The sequence below is a fragment of the Oncorhynchus gorbuscha genome, linkage group LG19 (genome assembly GCF_021184085.1).
Source record: "Oncorhynchus gorbuscha isolate QuinsamMale2020 ecotype Even-year linkage group LG19, OgorEven_v1.0, whole genome shotgun sequence".
Lineage (NCBI taxonomy): Eukaryota > Metazoa > Chordata > Actinopteri > Salmoniformes > Salmonidae > Oncorhynchus > Oncorhynchus gorbuscha.
In genome coordinates, this window is record NC_060191.1 from 23,824,735 (window position 1) to 23,844,327 (window position 19,593).

Sequence of the window (19,593 nt, forward strand, 5' to 3'; positions counted from 1 at the left end):
GAAGGCCTGGAAACACCTGCTGGTACTCACTCCTCATATCCCCACAGAAAGCCTGGAAACACCTGCTGGTACTCACTCCTCATATCCCCGCAGAAAGCCTGGAAACACCTGCTGGTACTCACTCCTCATATCCCCGCAGAAAGCCTGGAAACACCTGCTGGTACTCGCTCCTCATATCCCCGCAGAAAGCCTGGAAACACCTGCTGGTACTTGCTCCTCATATCCCCGCAGAAAGCCTGGAAACACCTGCTGGTACTCGCTCCTTCAGATCCCCACAGAAAGCCTGGAAACACCTGCTGGTACTCGCTCCTTCAGATCCCCACAGAAAGCCTGGAAACACCTGCTGGTACTCGCTCCTTCAGATCCCCACAGAAAGCCTGGAAACACCTGCTGGTACTCGCTCCTTCAGATCCCCACAGAAAGCCTGGAAACACCTGCTGGTACTCTCTCCTCATGTCCCCGCAGAAAGCCTGGAAACACCTGCTGGTACTCGCTCCTCATATCCCCGCAGAAAGCCTGGAAACACCTGCTGGTACTCGCTCCTCATATCCCCGCAGAAAGCCTGGAAACACCTGCTGGTACTCGCTCCTTCAGATCCCCACAGAAAGCCTGGAAACACCTGCTGGTACTCGCTCCTCATATCCCCGCAGAAGGCCTGGAAACACCTGCTGGTACTCACTCCTCATATCCCCGCAGAAGGCCTGGAAACACCTGCTGGTACTCGCTCCTCATATCCCCGCAGAAGGCCTGGAAACACCTGCTGGTACTCGCTCCTCATATCCCCGCAGAAAGCCTGGAAACACCTGCTGGTACTCGCTCCTCATATCCCCGCAGAAGGCCTGGAAACACCTGCTGGTACTCGCTCCTCATATCCCTAATGAAGGCCTGGAAACACCTGCTGGTACTCGCTCCTCATATCCCTAATGAAAGCCTGGAAACACCTGCTGGTACTCACTCCTCATATCCCCGCAGAAATCCTGGAAACACCTGCTGGTACTCACTCCTCATATCCCCACAGAAAGCCTGGAAACACCTGCTGGTACTCACTCCTCATATCCCCACAGAAAGCCTGGAAACACCTGCTGGTACTCACTCCTCATATCCCCAGCCTGGAAAAAGCCTGGAAACACCTGCTGGTACTCACTCCTCATATCCCCGCAGAAAGCCTGGAAACACCTGCTGGTACTCGCTCCTCATATCCCCGCAGAAAGCCTGGAAACACCTGCTGGTACTCGCTCCTCATATCCCCGCAGAAAGCCTGGAAACACCTGCTGGTACTCGCTCCTCATATCCCCGCAGAAAGCCTGGAAACACCTGCTGGTACTCGCTCCTCATATCCCTAATGAAGGCCTGGAAACACCTGCTGGTACTCACTCCTCATATCCCCACAGAAAGCCTGGAAACACCTGCTGGTACTCACTCCTCATATCCCCGCAGAAAGCCTGGAAAGACCTGCTGGTACTCGCTCCTCATATCCCCGCAGAAAGCCTGGAAACACCTGCTGGTACTCGCTCCTCATATCCCCGCAGAAAGCCTGGAAACACCTGCTGGTACTCGCTCCTCATATCCCTAATGAAAGCCTGGAAACACCTGCTGGTACTCGCTCCTTCAGATCCCCACAGAAAGCCTGGAAACACCTGCTGGTACTCGCTCCTTCAGATCCCCACAGAAGGCCTGGAAACACCTGCTGGTACTCGCTCCTTCAGATCCCCACAGAAAGCCTGGAAACACCTGCTGGTACTCGCTCCTCATATCCCCACAGAAAGCCTGGAAACACCTGCTTTTCGTGGAACTCTTTTTGATATAGTTGACACACTTGATTACATCCTGAAGAGTGGCTTGGAGCTCAGGCACCATGTCCTTCGCTGCCAATGCCTCCCTGTGTAGGAAGCAGTGGTTCCACGTCGCACTTTGTGCTCTCTCCAGGATCCGCTTTACTGCCCCGGAGTGCTTTCCCATCATGGCAGCTGCCCCATCAGCAGCAGTGGTCACACCGACACACCCATCCCAGGCCAGTCCCACGGAGCCCATGTGCATGTCCATTGTGTTAAAGATAGCCCCTGCAGTGGAGGTGGTAGGCAAATCAGCACTAAAAATGAACTGCTCCTCGAAGTTATTAACCCACACGTGTCTGACATAGACCATTAGAATTTATGGTGAGCTACATCTGTAGATTCATCAATCTGCTGTGATAATGGCCATTTGCACTGATGTGCTCTGATGTCTGGCACGTTATGTCCTCAGACATGTCCTGGATTCTCCTCATGGTGTCATTGGATAGGGGTGTGGTTTTAAGTTTGTTGGCGGCTGACTTTCCCAAGATTTCAGTTCACATATCAATCGCAGCAGGGAGTATGAGATCCTCTGCGCTGGTGTGGGATTTTTGCACTTAGCAATGCGCTGGGCCACACAAGGTATGATGCGAAGTGCCTTTTCTTCAATGAATCTTGTGAAGCCTCCAGATTTTAACATTTAACTTTTTTTTTAAAAGTCAGCTTAAAATCAGCTGCACATTTTAAAAACTTGTCCATGATTTTACTCTGACAGCTAGCCTACATGAGTTAAATGACAGCTAACTATCCACATGTGCAACGCCTGCAAAACTCAACTGTGTAGTTAGTCAATCAAGCTTCCAAGTGTGTGTGTGTGTGTGTGTGTGTGTGTGTGTGTGTGTGTGTGTGTGTGTGTGTGTGTGTGTGTGTGTGTGTGTGTGTGTGTGTGTGTGTGTGTGTGTGTGTGTGTGTGTGTGTGTGTGTGTGTGTGTGTGTGTGTGTGTGTGTGTGTGTGTGTGTGTGTGTGTGTGTGTGTGTGTGTGTGTGTGTGTGTGTGTGTGTGTGTGTGTGTGTCAAGAAATCTGTCATTTCATTGGATCAGTGGGGGTAAAGTCAGTTGTGTAAAGTCAGCAACAATAAGCGATGTGACGGTATCCATTCAAAATAAAAGGTTTCAGTGTGGCGCTTACCTTTCAATATACTGTTTTATTTATTAGTATTTTTGTTTTATTCAATATATATTTTTCAATTCTTGCACAAGTCCCACTTATATCCAGCAACTTCGCACACAGCCGTAGAAGAGGAGTGGAACAACATTCCACAGGTCACAATCAACAGCCTGATCAACTCTATTATGTTGTGCTGCATGAGGCAAATTGGTGGTCACTCCAGATACTGACTGGTTTTCTGATCCACGCCCCTACCTTTTTTTAAAGCTATCTGTGACCAACAGATGCATATCTGTATTCCCAGTCATGTGAAATCCATAGATTAGAGCCTACTGAATTTATTTCAATTGACAGATTTCTTCATAAGAACTGTAACTCTGTAAAATCTTTTAAATTGCTGCATGTCGCTTTTGTATTTTTGTTCAGTGTATATGTTTTCAGATTGATCCACTAAAGAGCTTTGTGAGTGATCAGAAGCCATGTTGATTTTCTCCACAAAGTCGAGTGGAGAATAGAAGGCTACACTTAATGCTTTGGGAAATAGAGATGTATGAGAGCAGACTCAAAGTCAAGTGTATTTATCTTTGTGCTGCTGAGTGAATTAATTAAGTCAGTAGAATGTCTCTCTCCTCTGCTGCCGAAACTAAAACAAACTCCCCGAAATCCTGCTGCAAATCCTGACGAGTTCCTATGGAGACGGAATACTCTGATCATACACTTTCCTCCAGTGACTCATCCAATTAGAAAGACGAGAGCAACTTCAGAATGCCTCCCATCTAATGTTAACTTTGCAAAATTCCACAGGCTGTTTATCCGTTTCAAGCCCGATGTAATAGTTGGAGATGTCAGTGTTGATTAGTGTTTTGGGGTTTGGTGGTCTCTGGCTGCCCGAGATAGGGATTTCGATCCTTCCCTTATAGCCCCATATTAGTTTTCAAGGGGTCGTTTTCTTCAGGTTTCGAGTCCCTTTGTTAGTCTAGCGAATGCTGTGGGTAAAAAGAGGGGATAAATTGTTTTTTCCTCTTGCAGGTCTCCAGTCTCAGTCTCTCATCAGGGTGGCTAATAGAAAGTGATTAATGAACTCTTACCGGTTGGCTTTTATCCCCTATTGACAGATCTATCCCCAATTACCCCTCCTTCGAGGCTCTCGCCTTCAATTCTCCCCTATTACCCCTCCTTCGAGGCTCGCCGTTCCTCCATCGTAGTCATTCTAACATCTCTCGGATTCCGTCTCTCAGAGGAAAAGTCTCAGTGAGGCTTGTGATTGTGTTTCAAAGAGAACAGGCCACTGTGATCTATCCAGACAGAGCAGCTGTCTCTTGTGGCTTCAGCGCATCATTCTCTCTTAGATATTCTGAGGGCAAACTGGGTAAACTGTGCAAGTGATCACAGACAAGCTATATCCTTATCCTCTTTGTGACATTTCAGTATGCGTATTCCTTCGTACGTCAATGGAATAGGCCTATAATCTACACTAATATTTCTAGGCCAATGACAGGTGAGTCTCTCCCTCAAGGTCTACCTAAAATAGGAAAGGTTCCCTACCACCTACAACCTAACCATTATTAGCACGGTAATTAAAGTCGCACTAGAAAACACCAGTGCTCTTAACAAAGACCATCAAGTGACTGGATAATTAGCACATCCAGGCCCTGCAATTCCAGCAAGATGTCTGAATTGAGACTTCAGTGTTAAAGAGTCTCTCATGGGTGTCGTTTTGGAGAGGGCTGAGGGGAAGGAGCTTTGTTTATCTCTTGTGTAGCGTGTCGCTTTTCCCTGCCTGGAGGGAGCGCAGATGCTTGCATATCAAAGCAAAGTGTATGTAAACAGGCCAGAAGCACAGGGGCAAAACTGAGAGGCAAGAGAGGGGAGCCTTGCAATGTTCCCGCAGGCTGTTGTTACACTGAAAGGTCAAGAGAGTGATGTGTGATGTGAGAGAACACTTAATGTGCTCCCTGATTTGGCCAAGAGATTCATGTGTAACGGGACCAGGCAAAGCACTTCAGGGACCCATCCTGCTTGGTTGTTTGCACCAACCACACCAGGTTAGATGTGTTACTGTGTTTTTGCTCATGGTTCTTCTACAGTACCAGTGACATTTTGGACACACCTACTCATTCAAGGGTTCTTCTTTATTTTTACTATTTTCTACATTGTAGAATAATAGTGAAAACATCAACACTATAAAATAACACATATGGAATCATGTAGTAATCAAAAAAGTGTCAAAATAGCCACACTTTGCATTGATGACAGCTTTGCATACTCTTGGCATTCTCTCAACCAGCTTCACCTGTAATGCGTTTCCAACAGTCTTGAAGGAGTTCCCACATATGCTGAGCACTTGTTGGCTGCTATTCCTTCACTTTGTGGTCCAACTCATCTCAAACCATCTCAATTTGGTTGAGATTGGGTGACTGTGGAGGCCAGGTCATGTGATGCAGTACTCCATCACTCTCCTTCTTGGTCAAATAGCCCTTACACAGCCAGGAGGTGTGTTGGGTCATTGTCCTGTTGAAAAACAAATGATAGTCCCACTATGCGCAATCCAGATGGGATGTCGTATCACTGCAGAATGCTGTGATAGCAATGCTGGTTAAGTGTGCCTTGAATTCTAAATAGATCACTGACATTGTCACCAGCAAAGCACCACCAAGCCATCACACCTCCTCCTCCATGCTTCACAGTGGAAACTACAGTACACATGTGGAGATCATCCATTCACATATTCTGTTGGAACCAAAAATCTCATATTTGGACTCATCAGAACAAAGGACAGATTTCCACCAGTCTAATGTCCATTGCTCGTGTTTCTTGGCCAAAGAAAGTATTTTATTGTTATTGGTGCTTCAGTATGAGATGACTCAGTTTACCCGTGCACAATGGTTTCTTTGCAGCAATTTGACCATGAAGGCCTGATTCACGGAGTCTTCTCTGAACAGTTGATGTTGAGATGTGTCTGTTTCTTGAACTCTGTGAATAATTTATTTGGGCTGCAATTTCTGAGGCTGGTAACTCTAATGAACTTATCCTCTGCAGCAGAGGTAACTCTGGGTATTCCATTCCTGTGGCGGTCCTCATGAGAGCCAGTTTCATCATAACGCTTGGTAGTTTTTGCGACTGTACTTAAAGAAACCTTTAAAGTTCTTGAAATTTTCCGTATTGACTGACCTTCATGTCTTAAAGTAATGATGCACTGTCGTTTCTCTTTACTTATTTGAGCTGTTCTTGCCATAATATGGACTTGGTCTTTTACCAAATAGGGCTATCTTCTGTATCCAACCCTACCTTGTCACAACATAACTGATTGGCTCAAAGGCATTAATTAAGAAGGAAAGAAATTCCACAAATTAACTTTTAACACGGCACACCTGTTATTCGAAGTGCATTCCAGGTAACTACCTCATGAAGCTGGCTGAGAGAATGCCAATAGTGTGCAAAGCTGTCATCAAGGCAACGGTTGGCTACTTTGAAGAATCTCAAATATATTTTGATTTGTTTAACACTTTGTTGGTTACTACATGATTCCATGTGTGTTTTGATGTCTTCACTATTACTCTACAATGTAGAAAATAGTTGAAAAATAAAGAAACCATTGAATGAGTAGGTGTGTCCAAACGTTTGACTGGTACTGTACATGTGTCTCTATTAAGACAGAAAGAGGATATCTATTATGAATTCAAACCCACAGTGCACCCTTCTTACTTGTGCTATATCCTACGGTAGATCCGTAATGTCCTCAGAGGTCAGCTTGCGGTCAAGAGAGGGTTAATCAAATCCAGTCACGCAGAAAAGATGGAAAGAACACGTTATCTGACCAGAAAAGCAGACTTTCATGTCTTCAAATGTAGTTGACAAATAGTTTGACTTTTGTTAGCAAATTCAGATGATGGAAGAAGAGGATATCTGTTATATTCGCCCTCAGAGGAATATTGGTACCTCAGGCCAAAACTGTGCTGTAAAGTTGTATAATTGGCCTGAAACTTTAATCTGACAGTAGAGTGACCGTCAGCTGAGAGGGCAGCGATTCACTTTCTCAGTCCCCCAGAGATTGACCTGATTGATCACATACTGATTGATATATTGTTGTGGCCTTATTGAACCCCTATTCACAAAAAAAAGAAAACAATGCCTTAATTGTGAGAAATGACACGTTACTTCAATTAGAATTGCTTCGGTATGAGATGACTCAGTTTACCAGTGCACATTTGCATAATGCCTTTCTGGCAATCAGTAAGTGCCTAGATATGATAAACAGCTCATATGCAGATTCAATAATGTGTTGCTTATAAAGAAAGATGTGATCATGGTATGCTTTGGTAAACATTTTTTTGCTTTTTATTCTAAACAATGCTGGGTTATAAATCAAAATGTTTTGCATACTGTACCCTACACGTACTCTGCCAGAACATGAATTGTTGCTCCAAAGACAAGTAGGTTGTATTCGTTCATCTGCGACTACCGGCTGTTCTAAACTGGAAGACCACCCTTGGGTACAAACTTGTTTTTCCTTCCTTGTTTATCAGTTGGTTTAAGTAGTTTGGCGTTTATTATCTGATTTCTGGAAGCTCACTGTGCAAACTTAGTAGACCTTGCAGCTGTCTAGGCTCTAGGAGCAGATCTGGATCAGGCTCTTGTTGTTTACCTCAGTAGGCCTGTTGGCTGACCTGATCTGGCCTCATGTCCACTGTAAACGTGGCTCCACAGGGCTCCAGTCATTAGGGCTGCTGAAACCAGAGGGCATGTATCATATGAGGGGCTGCTTGACTGAAGATGCCATGCCCCAGCCATGAGGTCAAGACATCCTGCTGACATCCTATCTCTGCTGGAGGAGAACAATGTGTGGGTGGTTTATTACAGATACTATATACTGTTATTTACTGTAACACCAGTAACGTTTGAATTCCGTCTCTAGCCTTAGCTCTTGACGTGGGTTGGCAGAGATTGGCACTGGCTCAATGCCATTAGGTTGATGATCAGAGATGAATTGTGATGGATGGCCAACCATGTTTTCCTTGTATGCTCTGCACAGATGTGTTTATAGGATTTTGCAGATGAACATCAGATTAGAGAATGATAAGACAGAATGGTATTTTGGCCTTTCAGCCAGTGTAGTGACAGTGCTCGGGAATCCATTTAGAGATTTGGATGAAAACATTGATCTGATGTACCATTGGCACACACACACAGGAACAAGGACGTGTGTCATGCCGTGTGTGTAGGTGGCAGGGACGTCAGGCGCAGAGGAATCAAACTTGGTAGAAATGGTGTAGTTTAATAACGTAAAACAAAAACTCCAAAGTACATAATAAAATAAACGTGGGTACAAGAACCCGTCGCACACCAATCCATAAATCACGAGCATAACAATAAGCAATCTCTGACAAGGACATGAGGGGAAACAGAGGGTTAAATACACAACATGGAATGAATGGGATTGGAACCAGGTGAGTAGGAAGACAAGACAAAAACCAATGGAAAATGGATCAATGATGGCTAGAAGACCGGTGACGTCGACCGCCGAGCACCGCCCGAACAAGGAGAGGTATCGACTTCAGCAGAAGTCGTGACAATGTGGAGGAAAAATGGACTGAACAAGGAGGGAGAGATGGAATGAGAGAGGGAGGAGGAGGGTCCCATGAGTTAAATAAAGGTTAAATAAAAATAAACAAATGAGAGACCTGAATTATGAGAGAATTCTCCTTGCCTGTGAACTCCTGGAGACACATGTCTGCTGTCGTGTTCTTGTTTGTGTGTGTATTTGTGTCTGAGTGCCTTTGTGTGTACACTCAAAGAGAACAGCTTGGAGGTGCATTCACCAAACCTTTTTTTCTCAATAACTCCCCCCTCTTCGATGCCTTCTACTCCCCAGACAATGGGAGAGATGGAGGGATTGTGAGTGATAGTGTCACACCCTGACCATAGTTTGCTTTGTATGTTTCTATGTTTTGTTTGGTCAGGGTGTGATCTGAGTGGGCATTCTATGTTGTGTGTCTAGTTTGTCTGTTTCTGTGTTTGGCCTGATATGGTTCTCAATCAGAGGCAGGTGTTAGTCATTGTCTCTGATTGGGAGCCATATTTAGGTAGCCTGTTTGGTGTTGGGGTTTGTGGGTGATTGTTCCTGTCTCTGTGTTTGCACCAGATGGGGCTGTTATGGTTTTTCCACATTTCTTGGTTTTGTTAGTCTATTCATGTATAGTTTCTTTATTGAAGAACCATGAATAATAACCACGCTGCGTTTTGGTCCGCCTCTCCTTCGACACAAGAAAACCGTTACAGATAGAGGAGGACGAGGGGCTGTAATTCAAAGTTATCACCCTAGTGACATTCATTTATTATTAGTCAGTCTCTTATTTTGCCATAATGTATTCAGTGAAGATGTGGTACAAGACAGTGTCATGGGTGTGTATGTGTTAGGGGGAGCGAGATGGATGGATGCATTTTGGATAAGATATGGAATAGCCTATCACTATGGGATAGATTGTTTTCTGTACATTCCCTGATGAGTTCAGAAATCTGAACTTTCATAAAGTATGCAGCCAACCATTTCGCCTGTGTATTTCGAGAATATATTGGCCTATGCGACTTTAATGATTTGTGGTGACGCCTTCTATATTGCCCCCTCTTAAAAATGCATCATGGAGAGAATGGAACTCTGGTAGCAGAATGATTGTGTTGCATTGAAATCAAAGTACCTGATCTATCACATCTACTCCACCACTAACAGTCTTATGGCTGGCAGTAAAAATGTCTGGCAATATTTACATAAAAGATAAAACGCATCTAGACTACACAGGAAGGTCGTGAACTCTTGACCTGTGTTGTTTTGATGACTAAAGAAAAGTTCAAAGTGTCCTCCCACCCGTAACAACCCAAGACCTTTTGGATATGTTGTGTTTTTGTTGTGTCTCAGCTCCAGTTCAAAAAGCTGCCCTCCACTGATGCCTATTAGAATAATGCACTACTAGGAACATAGCCTGCTAAAAATAATGGACCACGTACTCTGTTTTGATCTCCGTTAACTCCGTCGGAGAAGCCTCTCTCTGCATTGTTTGTGATAATACAGTAAATGCGCAGATGTGCTTAAATGAAATGACGTTACCTCATGCTTTGATCAGACTCTGTCTTTAAACCAAAATCAACTAACAAATCAGCTGATCAGTAATGTAGCCTGCTAATCAAATCAAATGTATTTTTCAAGCCCTTCTTACATCAGCTGATGTCACAAAGTGCCGTACAGAAACCCAGCCTAAAACCCCAAACGGCAAGCAATGCAGGTGTAGAAGCACGGTGGCTAGGAAAAACTGCATTATGAGAGCGCCGATCTTTGAATGTATGATGATGTCCCCACTGTCACAGCATGCAAAGGCCCAACATTACTTGCTGTAAGTGTAGTAGTGAGAAATTAGCGCGAGCGCTCCTTCCCCAGGTCGTGCTGTTTAGCATGCTCCAGAGGTTAGCAGTCATTAAAGCTCCGGTGTCTAGGACAGCCTAATTATGGACGTGATGCTAATCAAGCCCATAATTACTGTACATTTTCAAAAACAGCCCTGGATTTACATCCTGTTGGTGACAGGAAAGGAAGGAGTTCTGAGGAACTTCTGTTCACAGCAAAGGTATTAGCAGACTTATAGCTTCCAGGTTGTGGACGAAAGAGTACCTGAGTGACACCACCTAATTGGTCCCTTTCATAATCAATCCGTGCTAATTAGTGAAGTTGAGTTAAATCACAGCTCTGTTGGTTTAACACCAACTTTGATTTAGGCGTGATCTACTCCTTCTATTTAAATGCTGGCTTATCTGTTCAGCTTCCCACGAAACTCTAATCTATTTCCTTGGTTTCCGAGTGCAGATTTTGCCACAGGTTTGAATCCTAGAGTCTGGACGTGCAGTGTGTTGTGTACCCAAATGGCTCTGATAGCCCCGGATTAGGATTAAATCATACCATTAATGTTATATTTGTGCCTGAGCAGTCCATTGCAGGCCTCAATAACAGTCTCATTTGCCCCTCTTGCACACTGAAAGCACAGTGGGATGTGCCAATCAGGCTTATGTCCCAGTCTAATCTTGGCAGAGAGAGTGATCAAAACCAGTGCCATGCTTTGTTGAATGCTCACCAACCGAAAAGCAAGCATCAAACAAAGACAACATTGTACACTGTACACTGAAGCAGAACATTAACAAGGCACAACAGCAATGTACTCCCCCCCCCCATAGATAATTTGATTCACTAGACTAACTTTTTTCATAACCTCCTTTCAGGCGCGTTGGCACAGCTGTGGGATATATATATATATATATATATATATAGCACCATTTTTGGATGCCAATCTGGTAGCATTTACAACACACACACAGCCCCTAAATCCACATTGGATTACATGTTCTGTTGTGTAGCTTCGTTATTGGTCAGCTGCTTTATGAAATAATCAAATTGCCCTCCGGAATGTGCAGTGAGGGGCAAAGAGTCAGACCTGCCCATATAAGACCATCTCCAAGACTAGGGCTGTTGCAGTGAGCGTTTTACACCGGCAGTCATGACCACAGTAAACTCCTATGTGACCGCTAAGGCATGGTAATCTCCTGTTATGCACACTGGGCATGCGTTGGTAGTACCCAAGTCGCTAACGACCATTCGGGTCCTAATGGCCTGGTATTCGGGGCTCTATTGTCCCTCTAACCACTTTGACGTAAATGCAATCGAAAATCACATCATCAAAACAGTAACGTGCTCTTAAAACTCACCTCACTGTGATAATCAATTTGAAGAAAGAAGTTCAACAACAGGTTGAAACTGAGTGGAAAAAATGGTCGTTGTGGATGTTGTTTCAAAGCCTAACACAACAAAACGCACAGTGCTTTCTAAGGTGATGATGAATTCAAAACACAATTATGCATATTATAGATTATACATACACACAGGCCTATTATGAGCCCAAACCCAAACGGAATGGAATTATGGAATTAAATGGAATTAAAATAATGATTTTTCCGTTATACAATATATAGCCTAACCATATTACGCTTAGAAGATAAACGTTTTTTTTAAAAACGATATATTTAGTATATAATTGGTCTACCCTAAATTAAGCAAATCCAGAGTTAGCCTACAAATGTGTATTTGATTTTGAATAGCCAAGTAATAGGGCATGTTTTATATGAATAGGCTGACACATTACCTTTAGCTACAGGATATCTCACCACTGTGCGTTTCCATCTCCTCTCTCCTTCATTCCTGTCTCCAGGTGCAGAGAGGGTGGTTGTCAACAGTTTCATGAAATTTGTTTTGCGGTGGAGCATGTTACTATCAATGTTCCCGAACAGATTTCACTTGGTTTCCCAGATTAAGCACTGGGTAGCTGCAGCAACAGGGTTGGAGAGCTCATGGCATACAGAGTTTGTGCTGATTATCACCTGTCACACCGAGAAATAACCAGAGTAGCCTGCCCAACGTGAGTGAAACGAACTGCAGGAAAGTGGCCTCCATTCGCTATTCGAGTGAATACGGGCGACATGTATTTTTTAAAACCTTGCCCCTGTTCCTGCCTATTTGATAATGGGCCATTCTACATCTAAACTAATTCGACATATTAGTAAAGACAATGTTAAATTGAGAATAGTGCGATGGGTGAAAATATGATCACTTCATGGGAAAACGGTGTGTGCAGCCTGAGACGATGTCAAATCGTGAGTAGCCTTATAGTCGCGTCATGCATCCCGTATATCTTTTGACTTCTAAGGCATTTTAAGGTTTGCATCATTCACAAGAAAAGTTGCCAAATAACTCTAAATCTAGCATATCCCGTAGGTCCTGTTTCAAATAATCACTGTTACGCTCAACATAGCCTCTTCAAAATGCGTACTCACTTTGGAATGGGGAAACATATCCTTTCTGTTTTATTCAACTAAGTTCAATTCTATTCTTCTTGGTATTAAATCATACAAAAGAATGGCACTGGACTTCTAAGCGTATCTTGTCTACTAAATGAACAAGCCTACAGTCTATGGCATGGCACATGGCCAGCTAACATACAGTAGGCCAACTCATATTCTGTTCTTCTGAAATACATTTTCTTCATATCATAATGTTTCTTTAGACCTGCCTAAAATAAATCATGGATTTACTGTGAGGGTGTATCTTCAATTGACTTATTAGACTTTTTAAAATGTAGATATTACAAAGGTGTTTATGTTCATTAACGATCAATTACGGTGAAACCGGTCTGCTTTTGCATGACAATAACCGGCTGACAAAATGCAATGACACAGCCCTATCCCAGACTAATCATTTATTTGAGTAGTGCAACTCCTTCTATACAGTATGAATATTACTGGAGGTGGTGGTGCTCTTACAATAGAGAGAGGGATCATACGCAGAAAGGTTTTCTTCTGGGTGGCAGTAACGGAGGCAGTTAGAGCTGGCGTGTTAACTCTGACAGCCCTGTGTTGTCGTCTAATTAGACGCACTGCTGAGCAGAGTCAGGCGAGAGAGGCAGGGAATGAAAAACAACAGGCTCGCCTTTATTCCTTCCTTCCTTCACCTGATTTTATTTTCCACTCTGCATAGCACTGGAAAAGTGGAGCAATTAAATGTGCACACATTGCTTTTTTATTTATTCGCGTGAAAAAGCCTTCTGGGGAGACTTTGGATTTATTCGTTGTTTATTGTTTCACCCATGATAATACTGTATGGGGTGTGATGCTGAGATTTAATCACGTTGTTTTTCAGGTGAAGTGGTTACAGTGGATTTCGCGTTGAGCTTTCCCAAGGCGATCTGCTTTGTTTGCAGCGGAGCCTCAACGTGTGTGGTCTTGGGCGTAGATGCAAGACCTAATAATTCCCTGTGATGCAAATGAACAATGTTATATTGGGAAATAAATGACTTGAAAACATCTGGCAGAACAAATGGCAAATTAAGCACAACAATGTATTTTAATTAAATGTTTTTGAAACGCTTATATAATATAAATTCGTTATCAATATGGACCCAATCAGCATCGAAGCCTCTGGAATAAACCACTCATACTCAATGAACTGTTATGAGACGTTTGAAGAGTGATTTACAAGGCTTGTGTTTGGTAGCATGAGTCAGATCAGTTGAACCGTAGTCACCATTACGGTCCCCTCATTGTACTTTATGGCTGTCCTTGCCAAAGTGCCAACATCACTGGTGACAAATTAAAAGTCGGTCCCTAATCACCACCATTTTAGGTCCATTATAGAACGGCCACTCATCTACGGGTTGGCAAGACGACTCCTCTGGGTCACCGTGGCAGAGGATTGGCAGTTTGTCTTACAGAATGTCAGTGGTTAAACTGTCTTGAAAGAGACGTGGCCAACTTCTCAGTCGCACATTAGCCCAGCAGTCATTACCTAATAATGACATCGTGCAAGGCTGGAATTTAACAGCTGTGAAGAATGTCAAACTGTAGCACTCAATCTCTTGAAAACTTTTTTTTTAAGTACATGACTTTACTTTGTGAGTTTCTCATACAGTGTGTACAAATGTATGGTCGGAAAACGATAGAGTCGCTCCGCATCTTTACTCTGGTTCTAGATTGGATGTAATTAACCTCTCCAGCGCCACCCAATTACAGTTTCCTTATCGTGGCTTCTTGAGATAGCAATTTCCTTCTTGAAGGGTCTCCAAGTCAATAAGCACCATCGTCACCTCAACCTTGGGTGACAATGAGTGTCTGTAATTATGGTGACATACCTGCATCTCATTCACGGACACGTGTTAGTCCTTAACACCTCTTAACTTCATTCCCATAACACATGGAGCAGTACACTGATAAACTCGGTCTGACTTTGGCGAACAGCAAATCGCTCCAGGAGCTATAATAATAGATTTGACAGAGCACTAATTGCACTCTGAGATGGTATATTCTGACAGCTTAATCTTAACCCAGTTGCACCATCCTGATAGTTGTGTCGAAGCAGACATAACGGGAGATGGAAAAGTAAAGCCTAGCACCGTTTCGCCACTTTCAAATCCTGGAACTCACAACAAAGGGAATTGGAAAGGCCGCAAACGTGATGAGAAAACGCGAAAAAGAGTTAGGAGTGGAAAGTCATCAGTGAACTAGACGGTGTGTATTTTCTGAGGCTGCCAGAGGAGAATCGATTCTAAACATTAGACATATGAGTGAGTAAAATGCAGCGAACATTATCGCACGCCTTTGACTCTCTCCCCTGGCTTTATTGAAATGTTCCCTTCTAGAGACTTTATTTAACGTATATAAATGGAGTCTTATAGGGCTGTTGGTGGGAAACAATACTAGTTCTAAGATGGGACAAGCCTACTATCTAGCTAACTGCTACTGTATAACAGTATGCACAACTCCACTGTTTCAATGGGCAACACGTTGGCCATTCACGTGTATCACTTTTATCACTGTGAAGAGATCTTCACAAATGGATTTCTGACGTACTTCTATGGCTCGGGAGCGCAAACATCAAATTCTCGTTCATTATTATTGATCAATTAAAAAAATGTAGGTTTATTCATGATTCATTATTGATGATGTTTTTAACCGCTAAATCATCACACGACTGATTGGTTGGTGTTGCCATGCGACTGTTGATAAGAAATATGAGTTATTTTGACTAATCATTTATGAGATTGGGCTGTGTCCTGAATGGAGCATTCCACCTCTGATGCAGCGTGATCTCTCTCTTACAGAACGGCGAGGCTTCTCTCTTCGAGGTGAATATCCGTTACGTCGGTGGGCTGCTCTCTGCGTACTACCTGACAGGAGAGGAGGTAAGATTCATCAATGTCTATTATACCCCTCGATTTCAGGAAGAACCGGTCTCTTCCTTTATTGAGATTTGGCCCTGCATTTTGAACGATGAAGGAGTTGTGTGGAAAAGTGTTGCAAAGTCATAAAACACACACACACACACACACACACACACACACACACACACACACACACACACACACACACACACACACACACACACACACACACACACACACACACACACACACACACACACACACACACACACACACACACACACACACACACACACACACACAGAGAAACGGGACATCTCATCACATAGTCAGTGTGTAAACCATTTCTCAGCTCACATAACTCCCACATGCCCTTTTCCCGGTATGACCACATTACTGTCACCGACATACAGCACAAGCACACATCTGCACTGACCCACATGTGACCCTCTGCATTACCAATCTATGACCAATGTACTATGAACAGAGTGGAGGTCAAGCGTGCTATATAAGATCACATCTGCCCAAGCATGGTACATGACATGATGCTCTAGGCTGTTCAGATGAAGTGAGGCAATCCATGCTGACGCCAAATTAATGGCAAACAAGTCCAATGACATAGGAGCGCTTGAGTCGGCTTAATGGACATTGATTTGGAGGCTGAGTGAGTCAGGGAGAGAAAGCACAACATTTCTCTACTGCAGAATATTTGTGAAATATGAATATACACTACAGGTCAAAAGTTTTAGAACACCTACTCATTCAAGGGTTTTTCTTATTTAAAAAAAAAACTATTTTCTACATTGTAGAATAATAGTGAAGTCATCAACACTATGAAATAACACATATGGAATCATGTAGTAAGCAAAAAAAGTGTTAAACAAATCCAAGTGTATTTTATATTTGAGATTCTTCAAATAGCCACTCTTTGCCTTGATGACAGCTTTGCACACTCTTGGCATTCTCTCAACCAGCTTCTTGAGGTAGTTATCTGGAATGAATTTCAATAAACCGGTGTACCTTGTTAAAAGTTTGTTTGTGGAATTTCTTTCTTTCTTAATGCGTTTGAGCCAATCATTTGTGTTGTGACAAGGTAGGGGGGTATACAGAAGATAGCCCTATTTGGTAAAAGACCAAGTCCATATTATGGCAAGAACAGCTCAAATAAGCAAAGAGAAACGACAGTGTATCATTACTTTAAGATATGAAGGTCAGTCAATATGGAACATTTCAAGAACTTTGAAGATTTCTTCAAGTGCAGTCGCAAAAAACATCAAGGGCTATGATGAAACTGGCTCTCATGAGGACCGCCACAGGAATGGAAGACCCAGAGCTACCTCTGCTGCGGAGGATACGTTCATAAGAGTTAACGGCACCTCAGAAATTGCAGCCCAAATAAATGCTTCACAGAGTTCAAGTAACAGACACTTGTCTACATCAACTGTTCAGAGAAGACTGTGTGAATCAGGCCTTCATGGTCGAATTGCTGCAAAGAAACCACTACAAAAGGAATCCAATAAGAAAAAGAGACTTGCTTGGGCCAAGAAACACAGGCAATTGACATTAGACCGGTGGAAATGTGTCCTTTGGTCTGGAGTCCAAATTGGAGATTGTTGGTTCCAACTACCGTGTCTTTGTGAGATACGGTGTATTTCCCAACGTAAAGCATGGAGGAGGTGTTATGGTGTGGGGGTGCTTTGCTGGTGACAATGTATGTGATTTATTTAGAATTCATGGAGCACTTAACCAGCATATCTACCACATCATTCTGCAGCGAGACACCATCCCATTTGGTTTGGGCTTAGTGGGACTATCATTCGCTTTTCAACTGGACAATGACCCAACACACCTCCAGGCTGTGTAAGGGCTATTTGACCAAGAAGTAGAGTACTGCATCAGATGACCTGGCCTCCACAATCCCCTCAAACAAAATAAGATAGTTTTGGATGAGTCGGACCGCAAAGTGAAGGAAAAGCAGCCAACAAGTGCTCAGCACATGTGGAAACTCCTTCAAGACTGTTGGAAAAACATTTCAGGTGATGCTGGTTGAGAGAATGCCAAGAGTGTGCGAAGCTGTCATCAAGGCAAAAGGTGGCTTTTGAAGAATCTCAAATACATTTTGATTTGTTTAAAACTTTTTTGATTACTACATGATTCCATATGTGCTATTTCATAGTTTTGATGTCTTCACTATTATTCTACATTGCAGAAAATAGTACAAATGAAAAGAAACCCTTGAATGAGTAGGTGTTCTAAAACGTTTGACCAGTAGTGTATGTGGAAAAGAACAGTGTGTAAATTCAATATTGTCACATTATATCACCATACAGCCCACATAGCACTAAGCTCAGTTTAGATTTTTGATGTGGATGCCTGTTGCTTGAGCTTCAATTCATTCACACACAACTGTCATCATTGTTTATACCCATTGCAATTATTAATGGTTATACTTCTTATAGTAAATTGCTCTTTCAAAGAGCATACAGTGGAAATGTTCATATTAATCAGAAGTTGGTAAACAAATTATTTGCCTAGGAAGCTTTCCTCATAACTTCCCTCATTTCTCTCTCATGTTTGGAGTAGAGGAGGATAGAATCTGATTAGACATTGTGAAATGCACTTTAAATTATTCTTGTGAAATGCAAATGCAATCAGATGAGTAAAATTGCTATAGGCAGCCCTTACATCCCTTTTCATAGTCTGTCACTCCTAAAGCTGCAATGGGGTTCACACTGGCATTTGTGTTTGTTTTCCGTGACATTTCTCGGTGCTGTAAGTACCAATTAGGACATACTGTACAGGGTAACTGCCAATCAGTGGAGGCTCCTCAGAGGAGGAAGGGGCGGACCATTCTCAGTGATTTTCAGATTATGTTTTTTACAATTAAAAAGTGATCCTCTTTAGATAACTATTAAATATAATCACATCACCAAATAATTGATTAAAACATACTATTTTGTAATGAAGGTCTACAGTAGCATAGTATAGCACAATGGTGTAGCCAGAGGATGCTAGTGTCCATCCTCCTCTGGGTACAATAACTTCAATACAAAACCTAGGAGGTTTATGGTTCTCACCCCCTTCCATAGACTTACACAGTAATTATGATAACTTCCAGAGGACGTCCTTCAACCTATCAGAGCTCTTGCAGCAGGAATTGTCATGTTGTCCACCCAATCAATCAGAGAATGAATCTAGTACTGAAAGCATATGATACAGCTAGCTAGCACTGCAGTGCATAAAATGTGGTGAGTAGTTGACTCAAAAAGAGAGAAAGACAATAGTTGAACAGTTTTTAACAAATTAATTTCTTCCAAAATGAAGGAGAATATTTTCAGTTTCACTTACTTAGCTAGCAAATGCAGTTAGCGAGTTTAGCCTACTCAAACACCCTGCTCAAACAGAAGGATGATATGTTAGCTAGCTGGCTATGACTATCCAACACAACACTGGATCTCTTCCAAGTGAAGGTAAGCTTTTGGTTTTATTAATTTATTGCCACCGGGGCCCGCCGGTGTAACTGCTTACTGACTGTACACTGTAACGTCACTGCATGATTGTAGCGTGTTTACTAACATATTAGCTCTATTAGCTATGTTGACTAGGACATTACTTTAGCTAATATGGTGACAACGATGTAAGCTGCGTGTAGCTGTTATGATATGGTTTGGTTTGGAAAGGTTTTTTCGCCTGGTCACATACAGCTGATGTGTTTTGAATTGACATCCACAAGTGACAAAGGGAAAAGTTGAGCGTTGGAGAGCCCATAGATGAGAAAAGGAATACAATCTGGCTTTTATGAAAGTGAACTGTGTTTACGTGTGATCAGGGGTGTATTCATTCCGCCGATTCTGTTGAAAAATTATCTTAAAAGGAACAAAATGGGATAAACATATCTGCATTTTC

The 19,593-nt window shown here is 42.8% G+C and overlaps 1 protein-coding gene across 2 annotated transcripts in view; it reads left to right on the forward strand.

Moving 5' to 3' along the window:
* Positions 1-19,593, forward strand: part of LOC124005398 (mannosyl-oligosaccharide 1,2-alpha-mannosidase IA) — a 237,971-nt gene that overhangs the window by 148,836 nt on the left and 69,542 nt on the right. For both annotated transcript variants that reach the window (XM_046314620.1, XM_046314621.1), the window contains exon 4: positions 15,628-15,708. In XM_046314620.1, coding sequence (XP_046170576.1) covers positions 15,628-15,708 — 81 coding nt within the window. The remainder of the gene's footprint in view (positions 1-15,627; positions 15,709-19,593) is intronic.